This window comes from Dendrobates tinctorius, unplaced genomic scaffold (assembly GCF_039654945.1).
Source record: "Dendrobates tinctorius isolate UK_male_01 unplaced genomic scaffold, ASM3965494v1 ptg000017l, whole genome shotgun sequence".
NCBI lineage: Eukaryota > Metazoa > Chordata > Amphibia > Anura > Dendrobatidae > Dendrobates > Dendrobates tinctorius.
The window spans coordinates 10802988-10818147 of record NW_027361685.1 but is presented as its reverse complement, the minus strand read 5'-3'; the positions used below and the strand labels follow the sequence as shown (position 1 = coordinate 10818147).

The 15160-nt window shown below is 50.1% G+C and overlaps 1 protein-coding gene across 1 annotated transcript in view; it reads left to right on the top strand.

The window, feature by feature from the left end:
* The first annotated feature begins 13795 nt into the window (after positions 1–13795).
* Positions 13796–15160, top strand: part of LOC141082437 (uncharacterized) — a 40304-nt gene continuing 38939 nt past the window's right edge. The window contains exon 1 of the mRNA XM_073566379.1: positions 13796–13903. Within this exon, the coding sequence (XP_073422480.1) occupies positions 13796–13903 (108 nt within the window). The remainder of the gene's footprint in view (positions 13904–15160) is intronic.

The following is a 15160-nucleotide window of genomic DNA, read 5'->3' as shown; positions in this document are numbered from 1 at the left end:
TGACATCTACAAAATCACCAGTCCTACCAAGAACATGACGGGGGGCACCCTGCAAAGTCTTAACAGTCTCCAACTCTTTCTGCAATTGAGTATGGGACGTGGCCAGGGCCCGGTGTTCTACCCACAATTCCCGCATCATTTGCGTCAAACTGGACACCTGATCCGTCAAGTTACGAAGCAGATCCATAACCAGAGAAAAAAATGATAAACCCCTTTAGATATACTGGTCAGTTATAATGTAATGCTGCTGCAGCACAGTAGCGCACAAGCTCCAAAAGGGGGTGCTGGTGAGGGAAGAAAGGTTGCACTCACAGCGTAGCACCACAGTGCAGCAGCGCAGGTGCCACTAGGTGGCAAGAGAGTGGTCGGTGGAGCTGGGTCAGTAACCGCCAGGGAACGCAGTACCAGAGGAAACAGTAATACACATGGTCAGCTGCAAGCCAGAGAAATCAGAGCCAGTCGGGAGCAGAGATGCCAGAGACGTGAGACAGTAAAACAGGTCAGAGAACAAGCCGGGTCAAATACCAAGAGGTCACACACAGCATGGGGAGCAAACACTAAGATGAGCGGGGTAGTAGGAGTGGGGAAGGCACGGGAACTCAGGAAACGGGCAGAGGACAAATCAGAGTGTAACGGGGTGAGCCGGTCAAGCCAGGGGCACGAACTATAACTGACGGTGCCTGCAGGCAGCAGCGGACTGAAATAGTCAAACTAATCCCAAAATGAGGCAGAGAAAGTTAACCCCCGCATGACAAGGCTGGGGAGAGAATAACAAGAAACAAACCATGATCTGGATCATGACATAAGTCCTCCCACCTGCCACTCCATTTTAAAATGGAGATAAGTGTCCTATCAACGATAAAATTTCCTCATTCTTCTGAATGGTGCAGTTTCTATTGGTCGGACCTAAATGATCACCTATCCTGTGGAGCCCAAGGATCAGTGAAAACTTGTTTTAATCAAAGAACCCCATTAATGTAAACTACCGCAATCATACATCCGAGTTATGGGGGTGCGCAGTAGATGTGCAGGAGCCGCCTGCATTTTACAGTCGATGGTCCACTATAATCAGTATAACGACTGACAGATATTCGCATATAGGTGTAGGGTGGGCCCCTAGGGTCCATTCCCACTGTGGGCCCCAGACACCCCAGTCCGACCCGGTATATACATATATATATTTGGAGGAGTCATATCTCCCGTCTCTGCAGATCGCATGCTGGTGTTGTACTTGGCAGGTCCGGACCAGAGGTTATGGAGATGAATGAGGGAGACCAAAAGTTCAATAATAAACTTTCCTTTACTTAACAAGAACCTGATGAGAAGTATACACATCACATTTCAGTTGTCACACTTTATGAATGCTTCTTCTGTATTATGCAGTCAGGAACTTTCCGGTTACATGCGGCAGTACATAACCTTTGTTATAAGCCACAATAGTGCAGCAAACCTGAGCTAATGACCTCTTCCTGCTCTGTGTCTCCGCTATGCTCCCTGCCTGGAATCCGAATTCTTACTGCCATTATATCTTTGCTTTCCTTCAGAACGTACTATCTGATGTATCCCTCCTGGCACACAACACCATATCAATTCAGGAGGACGGCAATCAGATAGACCAAAGGCCTGGATTTCTCACTTTCTGACTCATCACAAGGAAATTGTTCTCCTGTGTGGCCATGTAGCTCAGTATGAGGGCTCCCTCACAGTATGGTGGCCTCCACAAACCCCACACAGTATTACGGCCCCCACAGCACCTCACACAGTATTATGGCCAACACACCCTGCTACAGAAAATAAGGACCCCCAGTCAGTATGGAGGAATTTACAGTCCAGCACAACCCCTTACTCATAGCTCCCAACCGTCCCGATTCCCGTGGGACAGTCACGTTTTTGACACGCCCCACCCGCATCCCGCCCAGGACGCCATTTTTCCAGCATTGCACTGAGCCACCACGCCCCCCCCCCATGCACCGACCCCATCCTCCCTGTCCCAGAGATCCACCATAGCCTGCAATGATGTGGCTGGGCTGTGTGTTCTGTGCACACAGGACCAGTGATGAGGTCACAGGAGGGGAGGAGTCAGGGGTCACATGATCAGGGGCCTCAGTGTGTGCAGGACTCAGTGTGCTGGTTGTCATGGTTGCTGGATGAGGGGAAGTTTATGTGTGGGGTCAGGAGGGGTTTACAGGGGGGATGTAGCAGAGCCGTGTGTGTACAAGGTGTACGGAGCGGTGCTGCATGTGTACGAGGTGTACGGAGCGGAGCCGTGTGTGTACGAGGTGTACGGAGCGGAGCCGCGTGTGTACGAGGTGTATGGAGCAGAGCCGTGTGTGTACGAGGTGTATGGAGCAGAGCCATGTGTACGAGGTGAGCGGAGCGGAGCCCTGTGTTTACGATAAATCAAATAAATATAGTGCCAAAGTAAATGGGTACTTCCAAAAGATACATAAAAAACCCGAAAGAAAAAGGAAGCTTTTTACCATAAAAATAGAATTTATTTTAAACTGTTATTAGCGACAATGCAATTTTTTATATATCACAAAAAATACACAATTAAGTTTAATTAATACATGCAACAATGCGAAAAAAATTTTTAAGAGGGGAAACACCAATACAAAAAAAGTGCTGCAAGAATAATCTTATGGCATAAATAGACTAATTATTTACGTTGCACACATTTTCTATTGCACATATTGATGCAAAAAAGGACCAAATATGGACAGTATTTTAAATATAAGGTGCAAAAACGCCTCCGAAATATCCTATTCAAAGGCCTTAAATAGTAGCAAAAAAACTTTAAGATTATTTATAAGATGCAAATGCATAAATAGAAAAAGATTTCATATAGTGAAGCAGTGTTAGTGCAACAATGAGAGGAACTAACACCACAGCAAATATGCAAGGAAACAAATGTGCTAAATTGAGAAGTCTGTATTCATACCTGATAGCAGCAAAAAAAACCCTGCTATCACAGTATAATGTTCTCACAGTACCACCAACCCACCACACACAGTATAATCTTCTCACAGTATCACCATCCCACCACACACAGTATAATCTTCTCACAGTATCACCATCCCACCACACACAGTATAATCTTCTCACAGTACCACCATCCCACCACACACAGTATAATCTTCTCACAGTATCACCATCCCCCCACACACAGTATAATCTTCTCACAGTATCACCATCCCACCACACACAGTATAATCTTCTCACAGTACCACCATCCCACCACACACAGTATAATCTTCTCACAGTATCACCATCCCACCACACACAGTATAATCTTCTCACAGTATCACCATCCCACCACACACAGTATAATCTTCTCACAGTATCACCATCCCACCACACACAGCATAATCTTCTCACAGTACCACAATCCCACCACACACAGTATAATCTTCTCACAGTACCACCATCCCACCACACACAGTATAATCTTCTCACAGTATCACCATCCCACCACACACAGTATAATCTTCTCACAGTATCACCATCCCACCACACACAGTATAATCTTCTCACAGTATCACCATCCCACCACACACAGTATAATCTTCTCACAGTATCACCATCCCACCACACACAGTATAATCTTCTCACAGTACCACCATCCCCCCACACACAGTATAATCTTCTCACAGTATCACCATCCCACCACACACAGTATAATCTTCTCACAGTACCACCATCCCACCACACACAGCATAATCTTCTCACAGTACCACCATCCCACCACACACAGTATAATCTTCTCACAGTATCACCATCCCACCACACACAGTATAATCTTCTCACAGTATCACCATCCCACCACAGTATAATCTTCTCACAGTACCACCATCCCCCCACACACAGTATAATCTTCTCACAGTATCACCATCCCACCACACACAGTATAATCTTCTCACAGTACCACCATCCCACCACACACAGTATACGGTAATCTTCTCACAGTATCACCATCCCACCACACACAGTATAATCTTCTCACAGTATCACCATCCCACCACACACAGTATAATGTTCTCACAGTATCACCATCCCACCACACACAGTATAATCTTCTCACAGTATCACCATCCCACCACACACAGTATAATCTTCTCACAGTATCACCATCCCACCACACAGTATAATCTTCTCACAGTATTACCATCCCACCACACACAGTATAATCTTCTCACAGTATCACCATCCCACCACACACAGTATAATCTTCTCACAGTATCACCATCCCACCACACAGTATAATCTTCTCACAGTATCACCATCCCACCACACACAGTATAATCTTCTCACAGTACCACCATCCCCCCACACACAGTATAATCTTCTCACAGTATCACCATCCCACCACACACAGTATAATCTTCTCACAGTACCACCATCCCACCACACACAGCATAATCTTCTCACAGTACCACCATCCCACCACACACAGTATAATCTTCTCACAGTACCACCATCCCACCACACACAGTATAATCTTCTCACAGTATCACCATCCCACCACACACAGTATAATCTTCTCACAGTATCACCATCCCACCACACACAGTATAATCTTCTCACAGTATCACCATCCCACCACACACAGTATAATCTTCTCACAGTACCACCATCCCCCCACACACAGTATAATCTTCTCACAGTATCACCATCCCACCACACACAGTATAATCTTCTCACAGTACCACCATCCCACCACACACAGCATAATCTTCTCACAGTACCACCATCCCACCACACAGTATAATCTTCTCACAGTATCACCATCCCACCACACACAGTATAATCTTCTCACAGTATCACCATCCCACCACACACAGTATAATCTTCTCACAGTACCACCATCCCACCACACACAGTATAATCTTCTCACAGTACCACCATCCCACCACACACAGTATAATCTTCTCACAGTACCACCATCCCACCACACACATTGTAATCTCACAGTACCACCATCCCACCACACACAGTATAATCTTCTCACAGTACCACCATCCCACCACACACAGTATAATCTTCTCACAGTATCACCATCCCCCCACACACAGTATAATCTTCTCACAGTATCACCATCCCACCACACACAGTATAATCTTCTCACAGTACCACCATCCCACCACACACAGTATAATCTTCTCACAGTATCACCATCCCCCCACACACAGTATAATCTTCTCACAGTATCACCATCCCACCACACACAGTATAATCTTCTCACAGTACCACCATCCCACCACACACAGCATAATCTTCTCACAGTACCACAATCCCACCACACACTGTATAATCTTCTCACAGTACCACCATCCCACCACACACAGTATAATCTTCTCACAGTATCACCATCCCACCACACACAGTATAATCTTCTCACAGTATCACCATCCCACCACACACAGTATAATCTTCTCACAGTACCACCATCCCACCACACACAGTATAATCTTCTCACAGTATCACCATCCCACCACACACAGCATAATCTTCTCACAGTATTACCATCCCACCACACACAGTATAATCTTCTCACAGTACCACCATCCCACCACACACAGCATAATCTTCTCACAGTACCACCATCCCACCACACACAGTATAATCTTCTCACAGTATCACCATCCCACCACACACAGTATAATCTTCTCACAGTATCACCATCCCACCACAGTATAATCTTCTCACAGTACCACCATCCCCCCACACACAGTATAATCTTCTCACAGTATCACCATCCCACCACACACAGTATAATCTTCTCACAGTACCACCATCCCACCACACACAGTATACGGTAATCTTCTCACAGTATCACCATCCCACCACACACAGTATAATCTTCTCACAGTATCACCATCCCACCACACACAGTATAATGTTCTCACAGTATCACCATCCCACCACACACAGTATAATCTTCTCACAGTATCACCATCCCACCACACACAGTATAATCTTCTCACAGTATCACCATCCCACCACACACAGTATAATCTTCTCACAGTATTACCATCCCACCACACACAGTATAATCTTCTCACAGTATCACCATCCCACCACACACAGTATAATCTTCTCACAGTATCACCATCCCACCACACACAGTATAATCTTCTCACAGTATCACCATCCCACCACACACAGTATAATCTTCTCACAGTATCACCATCCCACCACACACAGTATAATCTTCTCACAGTACCACCATCCCACCACACAGTATAATCTTCTCACAGTATCACCATCCCACCACACACAGTATAATCTTCTCACAGTATCACCATCCCACCACACACAGTATAATCTTCTCACAGTATCACCATCCCACCACACACAGTATAATCTCACAGTATCACCATCCCACCACACAGTATAATCTTCTCACAGTATCACCATCCCACCACACACAGTATAATCTTCTCACAGTATCACCATCCCACCACACACAGTATAATCTTCTCACAGTATCACCATCCCACCACACACAGTATAATCTTCTCACAGTACCACCATCCCACCACACACATTGTAATCTCACAGTACCACCATCCCACCACACACAGTATAATCTTCTCACAGTACCACCATCCCACCACACACAGTATAATCTTCTCACAGTATCACCATCCCACCACACAGTATAATCTTCTCACAGTATCACCATCCCACCACACACAGTATAATCTTCTCACAGTATCATCATCCCACCACACACAGTATAATCTTCTCACAGTATCACCATACCCCCACACACAGTATAATCTTCTCACAGTATCACCATCCCACCACACAGTATAATCTTCTCACAGTATCGCCATCCCACCACACACAGTATAATCTTCTCACAGTATCACCATACCCCCACACACAGTATAATCTTCTCACAGTATCACCATCCCCCACACACAGTATAATCTTCTCACAGTATCACCATCCCACCACACACAGTATAATCTTCTCACAGTATCACCATCCCACCACACAGTATAATCTTCTCACAGTATCACCATCACACCACACACAGTATAATCTTCTCACAGTATCACCATCCCACCACACACAGTATAATCTTCTCACAGTATCACCATACCCCCACACAGTATAATCTTCTCACAGTATCACCATACCCCCACACACAGTATAATCTTCTCACAGTATCACCATCCCCCACACACAGTATAATCTTCTCACAGTATCACCATACCCCCACACAGTATAATCTTCTCACAGTATCACCATACCCCCACACACAGTATAATCTTCTCACAGTATCACCATCCCCCACACACAGTATAATCTTCTCACAGTATCACCATACCCCCACACAGTATAATCTTCTCACAGTATCACCATACCCCCACACAGTATAATCTTCTCACAGTATCACCATACCCCCACACACAGTATAATCTTCTCACAGTATCACCATCCCCCACACACAGTATAATCTTCTCACAGTATCACCATCCCACCACACACAGTATAATCTTCTCACAGTATCACCATCCCACCACACAGTATAATCTTCTCACAGTATCACCATCCCACCACACACAGTATAATCTTCTCACAGTATCACCATACCCCCACACAGTATAATCTTCTCACAGTATCACCATCCCACCACACACAGTATAATCTTCTCACAGTATAACCATCCCACCACACAGTATAATCTTCTCACAGTATCACTATCCCACCACACACAGTATAATCTTCTCACAGTACCACCATTCCCCAGTGCTCAGTAATGGGGAATCTCCACATACCTCCACCTGCAGAGCTGCACTCCACATAGGACCTGTGATGAGGTCACAGGGGGGAGGAGTCAGGGGTCACATGATCTCCGGAGTGAAGACGCTCCATGGAGCCTTCTCCTCAGTCAGTGACATTCCCGCCATTATTCGCCCCTCACTACTGGCACAATTACCCCGCGCCGCCTTCTCTACACAGTGTTATGTGTGGAATGTAACGTGTGATTTCTCTGGAGGGAAATAGACCCCACACAGGAGGGAATTATCCCCAGATACCGGCCGTCTACTATATGGCGGCATATGATTGTGCTATCGACTCCACACCAGGAGCGAAAATGCCCAAATCTCGGTTATTTCCTCCCTTCCAGTGTCAGGCTGAGGCTCATATACGGCCATGCTCCTCTCCAGTCACCGTGGGGGGTTTGGTAGAAGGATGGAGGGATGTGCCTGTGAGTCACGGTTCACCTTCCCTATCCTTTACCCCTTATACCTGACCTGTTTATCCAATTATCTGGAGCTAAATGGTTTTACAAACTTACCGTGAGAGGGGAATATAACCTTATAAGTGTACGTCAGGGGGACGAGTGGAAGACCGCATTCAATACACCTGAGGGGCAGATATAAAACCTGATGCTGCCATTCGGGGTAACCAATGCTCCGGCAGTCTGTGAAAATGTCAGTAATTATATTTTTCTCTCACCGATGGGTAGATTTGCGGTAGTTTACCTGATGATATATTGAGTTTCTCACGTCCTCTGCAGGAGCATCATGAGCATGTCAGACAGCTGGAATGGGAAAAACATTACCCAGCAATCCCTTTTTGACATTTTGAAGACCTCCATCACTGAAAAATGTCCTGGCACCAAGAAACATAAAAGAGAAGACGGAAGATTTGCTAAAAATCGCCTGTCTCCCGAATAAAATCATTACATGCAATCTGAAAACTTGCCTCTGTTGTGACTCGATCTGCCATGGTCTCTCTGAATTCACCCTTATTTCTACTGGTGAAATTTTCCCGACCAAAAGCCCCATGTCATGTTCCACCAGTTATATGTCCAGGGTCAGCCATTCCACAGACTCGCTCCTCAATACCCGGCACTGCCGCCGGCCCTCGGACCGGAGCACATTGAAATCCATGGAGCTGAACGCTCCGGTCCCGAGTGCCGGCGGCAGTGCCGGGTATTGAGGTGTGCGCCTCGTGCGAGTTTCTCTCATGTCTGACCCCGGCCTATATGTGATTATATGCTAATGTCAGAATTTATATGTGGGAAGGACGACCCAACCCGGCGCCGTATTTGGCATTGATGCTGCCCGAGGCGCTGTGAGTGGTCGCTCCCCCTATTGGGAAGTCAGACAACAGCCTCCTGCAGCCGTCAGTGTCACACGGACAAATTCTATCCGGAGTTTTCACACCTACAGGACACCATTATAGCCTATGAGGCCACATGGATGTGATTTCTCACTGCGAGCCTGGGCAAAACTTACAGAGATTTCTCCGTTTTTTTACAGTGCAACATATGAAAAGTGCTAATACAAGTCTATGGGTCCAGAAAACCCATCACACGGGTAATATTAGTATACAGCGTGTTCGCCATCCGTGTGCTGCCTGTGATTAACACTGCAAAGTATAACAGAGGCGCCATCATTTATTTATCCAGCTGTGAAAACCACTGACGATAACTGATGGTAAAAACGGGCACACGGACCGTACACTGATGACACGCGGACTGTACACTGATGACACACGGACCGTGTACTGATGACACGCGGACTGTACACTGATGACACACGGACCGTATACTGATGACACACATACAGACCGTACACTGATGACACACGGACCGTACACTGATGACACACGGACCGTACACTGATGACACACGGACCGTACACTGATGACCCCAGGTAGGAAATCACATGTGTAAGGGCACGGGGTCGCTGTCTGGTACCAGGGAACCGTCACAGCGTGAATACAGACTTCTAAGTCTGAGCGCCCCTTTATGGTATTGGCGGGATGTTTGGGCTCGCTGTACAATCTGGAGCCAGACGCCTCCTTGGTCATCACCTGCCTGAGCTAGGTGTATCCAGCCAAAAATGATGGCGGACAGAGCAGAGACCGACTCTGCCCCATTATAGTCACTGACCCCATCAGCCACATCACTGACCGCTGCTCTGTGGGGTCAGATCTAAGCCCGACAGCCCCCGAATGCACAGAACAGCCTGTCACTCACACACTGCACGAGCAACATGTCCGACCACTGAGCGACAGACAGGATAAGATTGTGTACAGAGGCCACGACTTTACCACTGATGACCGATCCGTATCCTTAGGACGGGTGATCACTGTCTGATCGGTGGGTGCAACACCGCCACTTCCATCACTCACCTGTCACTGGCAGCTGGAACTGCACACACCCTGCACCCCTCCATCTCCCGAACCGTCCATCTCCCGCACCCTGCAGCCCTCCATCTCCCGCACCCTGCAGCCCTCCATCTCCCGCACCCTACGCCCCTCTCTCATGTACCCTGCACCCTCTCGCTCCCGTCTATCACACTCCCCCTGCCCCCTCTCGCTCCCCTCTATCACACACCCCCTGCGCCCTCCCGCTCCCCTCTATCACACACCCCCTGCGCCCTCCCGCTCCCCTCTATCACACACCCCCTGCGCCCTCCCGCTCCCCTCTATCACACACCCCCTGCGCCCTCCCGCTCCCCTCTATCACACACCCCCTGCGCCCTCCCGCTCCCCTCTATCACACACCCCCTGCGCCCTCCCGCTCCCCTCTATCACACACCCCCTGCACCCTCCCGCTCCCCTCTATCACACACCCCCTGCACCCTCCCGCTCCCCTCTATCACACACCCCCTGCACCCTCCCGCTCCCCTCTATCACACACCCCCTGCACCCTCCCGCTCCCCTCTATCACATACCCCCTGCACCCTCCCGCTCCCCTCTATCACACACCCCCTGCACCCTCCCGCTCCCCTCTATCACGCACCCTCCTGCTCCCCTCTATCACGCACCCTCCTGCTCCCCTCTATCACGCACCCTCCTGCTCCCCTCTATCACGCACCCTCCTGCTCCCCTCTATCACGCACCCTCCTGCTCCCCTCTATCACACACCCCCTGCACCCTCTATCACACACCCCCTGCACCCTCTATCACACACCCCCTGCACCCTCTTGCTCCTCTCTATCACACACCCCCTGTGCCCTCTCGCTCCCCTCTATCACACACCCCCTGCACCCTCCTGCTCCCCTCTATCACACACCCCCTGCACCCTCTCGCTCCCTTCTATCACACACCCCCTGCACCCTCCTGCTCCCCTCTATCACACACCCCCTGCGCCCTCTCGCTCCCCTCTATCACACACCCCCTGCACCCTCCTGCTCCCCTCTATCACACACCCCCTGCGCCCTCTCGCTCCCCTCTATCACACACCCCCTGCACCCTCTCGCTCCCCTCTATCACACACCCCCTGCCCCCCCTCTCGCTCCCCTCTATCACACCCCCTGCACCCTCCTGCTCCCCTCTATCACACACCCCCTGCACCCTCCTGCTCCCCTCTATCACACACCCCCTGCACCCTCCTGCTCCCCTCTATCACACACCCCCTGCACCCTCCTGCTCCCCTCTATCACACACCCTCCTGCTCCCCTCTATCACGCACCCTCCTGCTCCCCTCTATCACGCACCCTCCTGCTCCCCTCTATCACGCACCCTCCTGCTCCCCTCTATCACGCACCCTCCTGCTCCCCTCTATCACGCACCCTCCTGCTCCCCTCTATCACGCACCCCCTGCACCCTCTATCACGCACCCCCTGCACCCTCTATCACACACCCCCTGCACCCTCTATCACACACCCCCTGCACCCTCTTGCTCCTCTCTATCACACACCCCCTGCGCCCTCTCGCTCCCCTCTATCACACACCCCCTGCGCCCTCTCGCTCCCCTCTATCACACACCCCCTGCGCCCTCTCGCTCCCCTCTATCACACACCCCCTGCGCCCTCTCGCTCCCCTCTATCACACACCCCCTGCACCCTCTCGCTCCCCTCTATCACACACCCCCTGCACCCTCTCGCTCCCCTCTATCACACACCCCCTGCGCCCTCTCGCTCTCCTCTATCACACACCCCCTGCGCCCTCTCGCTCCCCTCTATCACACACCCCCTGCGCCCTCTCGCTCCCCTCTATCACACACCCCCTGCACCCTCTCGCTCCCCTCTATCACACACCCCCTGCCCCCTCTCGCTCCCCTCTATCACACCCCCTGCACCCCTCTATCACACCCCCTGCACCCTCCTGCTCCCCTCTATCACACCCCCTGCACCCTCCTGCTCCCCTCTATCACACCCCCTGCACCCCTCCTGCTCCCCTCTATCACACCCCCTGCACCCTCCTGCTCCCCTCTATCACACCCCCTGCACCCTCTTGCTCCCCTCTATCACACCCCCCCTGCTCCCCTCTATCACACACCCCCTGCACCCTCTCGCTCCCCTCTATCACACCCCCTGCACCCCTCTATCACACCCCCTGCACCCTCCTGCTCCCCTCTATCACACCCCCTGCACCCTCCTGCTCCCCTCTATCACACCCCCTGCACCCTCTTGCTCCCCTCTATCACACACTCCCTGCACCCTCTCGCTCCCCTCTATCACACACCCCCTGCACCCTCCTGCTCCCCTCTATCACACCCCCTGCACCCTCCTGCTCCCCTCTATCACACCCCCTGCACCCTCTTGCTCCCCTCTATCACACACTCCCTGCACCCTCCTGCTCCCCTCTATCACACCCCCCCTGCACCCTCTCGCTCCCCTCTATCACACACCCCCTGCACCCTCTCGCTCCCCTCTATCACACACCCCCTGCACCCTCCTGCTCCCCTCTATCACACACCCTCTGTCCTCCCCATGTTCCCTTTTCCCGCCATTACCTCTCACAAGTTTCCCATATCTTTCAGCTTTCAGCCTGCAAAATCCTCTGGCTCCTCCCCCATTGCGCCACATAGTCGTGACGTCACCGCAGGTCCTGTACCATCCAGTCACATGTAATGTCTTCCGGCGGGGATGTGGCAGACACTGAGGCCCCTGATCATGTGACCCCTGACTCCTCCCCTCCTGTGACCTCATCACAGGTCCTGTGTGCACAGAGCAGCCATATATGTGGCAGACACTCCTGGATCTTCTGCTTTCTGGGCCGGTTCCTCCTGTGAGTCCTATTAACCCTTTCGCTCCCTGTATTCTCCTTTCTGACAGGACAATCTCTGAATTCGGACAGTGTGACAGGAATTTCAGCAATGTGGAAGGAGAAAATGACAATGTTACTGTTTTCCTCACAGAAATGTGACTTTCCCCCCAATGTATCATTGTCCTACAGGTGACAGGAGCGCTGAGGCCGCACAGTGCGCCGTGTCTCCTGAGGGCCGATACCCCACAGGCTCGGGAGGGAAGGGGCGCCATTGTGGCTGGGATAGACGGCGGACGCCGTGTGACGTGTGAAGAGCGCTGACACCAGAACAGCAGAGACCCCACAAGTGGCCCCATGTTACCCCCTCCACCTCTGGGGGGCTCATCTAGGGGGCAGGGAGGATTATTAACCCTCAGGGGGCACAGAATTGTGTAACATTGAGCGGAGGAATGAAATGTTCCCACTAAAATGTCGCTCCGTCCCCAAGTCTGTAATTATCACACGGGAGAAGAGGAGAAAACAGAAACCACTTGTTCCACAATTTCCCCTGAGCACCGATACCCCATAAGGGGCCGGACACTCCTCAGGAGGGAAGGAGCGCCGTCTGACAGGGCTGAGTCTTATGGTGTTAGGGGCCATGTCACATTATCAGAGCCCCCAATAAGAGGCGCCATGTTACACCCGCCACCTCTCAATTACTCATCTTTCTCCCAGAATTTTATACCATTGGGCGACGAAGACAAAATAATTACATTTTACCACAAAAAAAAACGTTTTCTCCCCAGAGTTTACCTTTACACAAGGGGAAATAGGCAAGAATGGCCCCAAAATGTGTCCGACAATTCCCGATGACTGTCCAGCGCTTCATGCCCACCCGGCGAGGCTTGGGAGGGAAGACGCTATTGGATTTCTGGAGAACACATTTTCTCAGGATACAGTAAGGAGAATAAGTCTTTGATGTTCTGCCGATTTTCCAAGTTTCCCCCTACAGAGAATGGAGAGGTCGGTAATTGTTATTGTAGGAAGACTTCACCTGTGAGAGACAGAATCTAACAATAAATAACAGAAGATCACATCCTATGATTTCTAAGGAATTAATGGGAATTTTATTGCATGAAATAAGTATTTGACACAATAGAAAAACAGGATTTTTGCCAAACCCCCCCCCCCCCCCATAAAGATCTTCTCCAGATATTTCAGTTTTCGGGGCTGTCACTTGGTAACATTGAGTTTCAGCTCCTCCAAAGATTTTCTGCTGGGTTCAGGTCTGGAGACCGGCTAGGCCACTCCAGGACCCTGACATTCTTTAGTAGCCGCTCCTTAGTTTCCCTGTCTGTGTGTTCCGGGTCATTGTTCTGCTCGCAGACCAAGCCTCCACCCATCTTCAATGCTGTTACTGAGAGAAGGAGGTTGTTGGCCAAAATCTCCCGATACATGACCCCATCCATCCTTTCTTCAATACGTTGCAGTTGTCCTGTCCCCTTTACAGAAAAGCACCCCCAAAGTATGATGTTTCCCCCACTAGGCTTCACGGTTGGGACTGTGTTCTTGGGGTTGTACTCATCCTTCTTGTTCCTCCTCACATATGTAAGGAGTTGATACCCAAAAATTCTCTTTTGGTCTCATCTGACCACTTGACCTTCTCCCATGCCTCCTCTGGATCATCCAGATGGTCATTGGCGACCTTCAAATTGGCCTGGACATGTGCTGGCGTGAGCAGGGGAACCTTGTGTGCCTTGCAGGATTTTAATCCATGACAGCGTCCTGTATTACTAACTGTAATGTCTGAGACTGTGGTCCCAGCTCTCTTCTAGTCACTGACCAGGTCCTCGTCCCATGTAGTTCTGGCCTCATTCCTGACCTTTCTCAGAATCACCCTTACTCTACAAGGCGAGATCTTTCATGGAGCCGCGGACTGAGGAAGATCAGTCATCTTGTATTTCTTCAATGTTTCTAATAATTGCACCAACAGTTGCCTTCTCACCTAGCTGCTTGCCTATTGTCCTGTAGCTCATCCCAGCCTTGTGCAGGTCTACAATTTTTTCCCTGGTGTCCTTAGACAGCTCTTTGGTCTTGGCCATTGTAGAGAGGTTGGGAGTGTGATTGAGTGTGTGGACAGGTGTCTAGTATACAGGTAATGAGATTAAATAGGTGCAATTAATACAGGTAATGAGTGCAGAGGAGGCTTCATAAA